The sequence below is a fragment of the Paralichthys olivaceus genome, chromosome 14 (assembly GCF_024713975.1).
Source record: "Paralichthys olivaceus isolate ysfri-2021 chromosome 14, ASM2471397v2, whole genome shotgun sequence".
NCBI lineage: Eukaryota > Metazoa > Chordata > Actinopteri > Pleuronectiformes > Paralichthyidae > Paralichthys > Paralichthys olivaceus.
This window is the reverse complement of record NC_091106.1, coordinates 14,196,960-14,198,780: the sequence shown is the minus strand read 5'-3', so window position 1 is coordinate 14,198,780 and position 1,821 is coordinate 14,196,960. Positions and strand designations below refer to the sequence as shown.

The window sequence follows — 1,821 nt, the reverse complement described above, 5'->3', positions numbered from 1 at the left end:
TAGCCTTGTCTCCGTTTAGCGGCCATGTGTCTGACCGAGCTTGACACGCAACCGGAGCCTTACAGCTGCCAGGACACACACTGAGAGATGAGGCACAGTAAAGCTGCCCTGGTCACTCACTGGAATAATTATGCCATTTTTCACCCTAAACAAAGCCGAGTGAGTGCAGGTCACTGAACTTATTCAACTCAGTGTTAGAACAAGTGGCAGAGCTGGGAGCCAATGGAAATCACTGGTTTGTGAAGATGTCATTATAAATTCAGGGTGTAAGAAGAGGCACGGCGCTTGAAATTTGAGATGAACAACATAATCAGACACAGCTCGATAACAACCGTTTACTTGGCAACACTTCAGGACATCAGTCATCATGCAGGGAACACTTCTTTTTAGTGAGTTCACGGGAATCTTTCCACGGGATTTCTGTGACGACGAAGTTGCACTGAAGTTTCTGCAATAAATGACAAATCCTTTAATTACTCCACATGATCAAATGCAAGATGCACAACTTTAGAAAACTTGTGGGAGCCCCTTGTGTTGTGCATCTGCTAAAATGTTGAACTTGCCTTGGAGGAGGTCAGATCACATGGTTTCCCGAGAGTGCACGTTGTACGCCCCAGCTGCACTTCCAGGATGTAGTTTATACCCGCGACCAGCTGCAGGGCACAAGCAAGACGCGTTCATCTCGTGGCATTTATGGGTTTTGAAATGTTTGAGTATACCTTTATGCTAACGGGGTGAGGTCGTACCTGAATTTTGGCCGATGTGATGTTCACGATTTCAAACTGTTCCTCCGGGCTGACTCGGTTCAATTCGAACACAGCGAACCGCGCCGCCGCCAAAACCTCGGTGCTGTTCGCCGGCACCGCGTGAGGCTGACCGGGCATGAGGCGCCCGGCGGTGGCGGCGAGGACGCGACCGGAAGAAGCGAAAACCAAGATAGAAAACAGGGCGAACATCTCAAAACACAGCGAGGTGCTTCTTCGAGTGAAGGAGGAGCAGGAGGGGAGAGGAGTCCCGGGTGTTTCTCTCAGAGCGAATGGATCCACGTTCAACGCACGGTTCAAATACACCGAGGACAAACGCACCTGTTCCCCATGTGCTGATTCAAATATCTGAGACTCTCCACCTGAAACTTCCGCGTTGCCCGGCAACCGCGTTGCTGAGCAGTAGTGAAGCTGCTGCTGGGAAACAAGCTCGTGTCTTAATTAACTTAAAATAAAGAAACTCAGAAGTGTGACACTAAATCTCCAATATTATTTTTTAAAGTTATTTTAGGAAGATTAGAGCAGTGGTTCAGTCAACACCACAGTGACCATTCACAAGCTACAAACAATAATCATTACACAGGATAAAAGCTCAAGCAAACATGTGTCCCCACCCATTTTTAATAATTGATGATTTATAAAGAGTAACTGATAATTCTGCTGGTGATTCACAAAACTATTTAAAATAATATTTGCATTGACTGTTGTTTTCCAGTGCTGAAAAAGTGGATTTATTGTTACTATTTAGTATGTTTTTCATACAAGTAAAATCTGTTATATTAAGATATAACAACACAAATCTAAATAAAATAAACAACTCTACCCATTACAAATTCAAATAATCACCAGTGGGGCCAATTGTTTCATAATTAAGCTGAATGGAGGTCACATGTGTGTATGAGAAGTGATTTTACTTCCTCGATCTGCACACATCGAGAATTAGAAAGAGTTAGAATGTGAATATTCTAAACTGTTACATGACAGGGACTCATGAAAATATTGTTGGAACGATTTCTAGGGCTTGGAATACCTACATCAAATAGCACTGTTGTAAATC

General features: G+C 43.9%; 1 protein-coding gene across 1 annotated transcript; it reads right to left on the bottom strand.

Annotated features, from left to right (window-relative positions):
- Positions 1-321: 321 nt before the first annotated feature.
- LOC109629955 (cystatin-like) lies at positions 322-1,124 on the bottom strand. Its single transcript, XM_020087934.2, has 3 exons — positions 747-1,124; positions 564-653; positions 322-448 (listed from the first exon to the last, which is right to left on the bottom strand). Exons 1-3 carry the CDS (start codon positions 954-956, stop codon positions 359-361), a joined length of 390 nt encoding a protein of 129 aa, XP_019943493.1. The 5' UTR covers positions 957-1,124; the 3' UTR covers positions 322-358.
- Between the last annotated feature and the right edge of the window lie 697 nt (positions 1,125-1,821).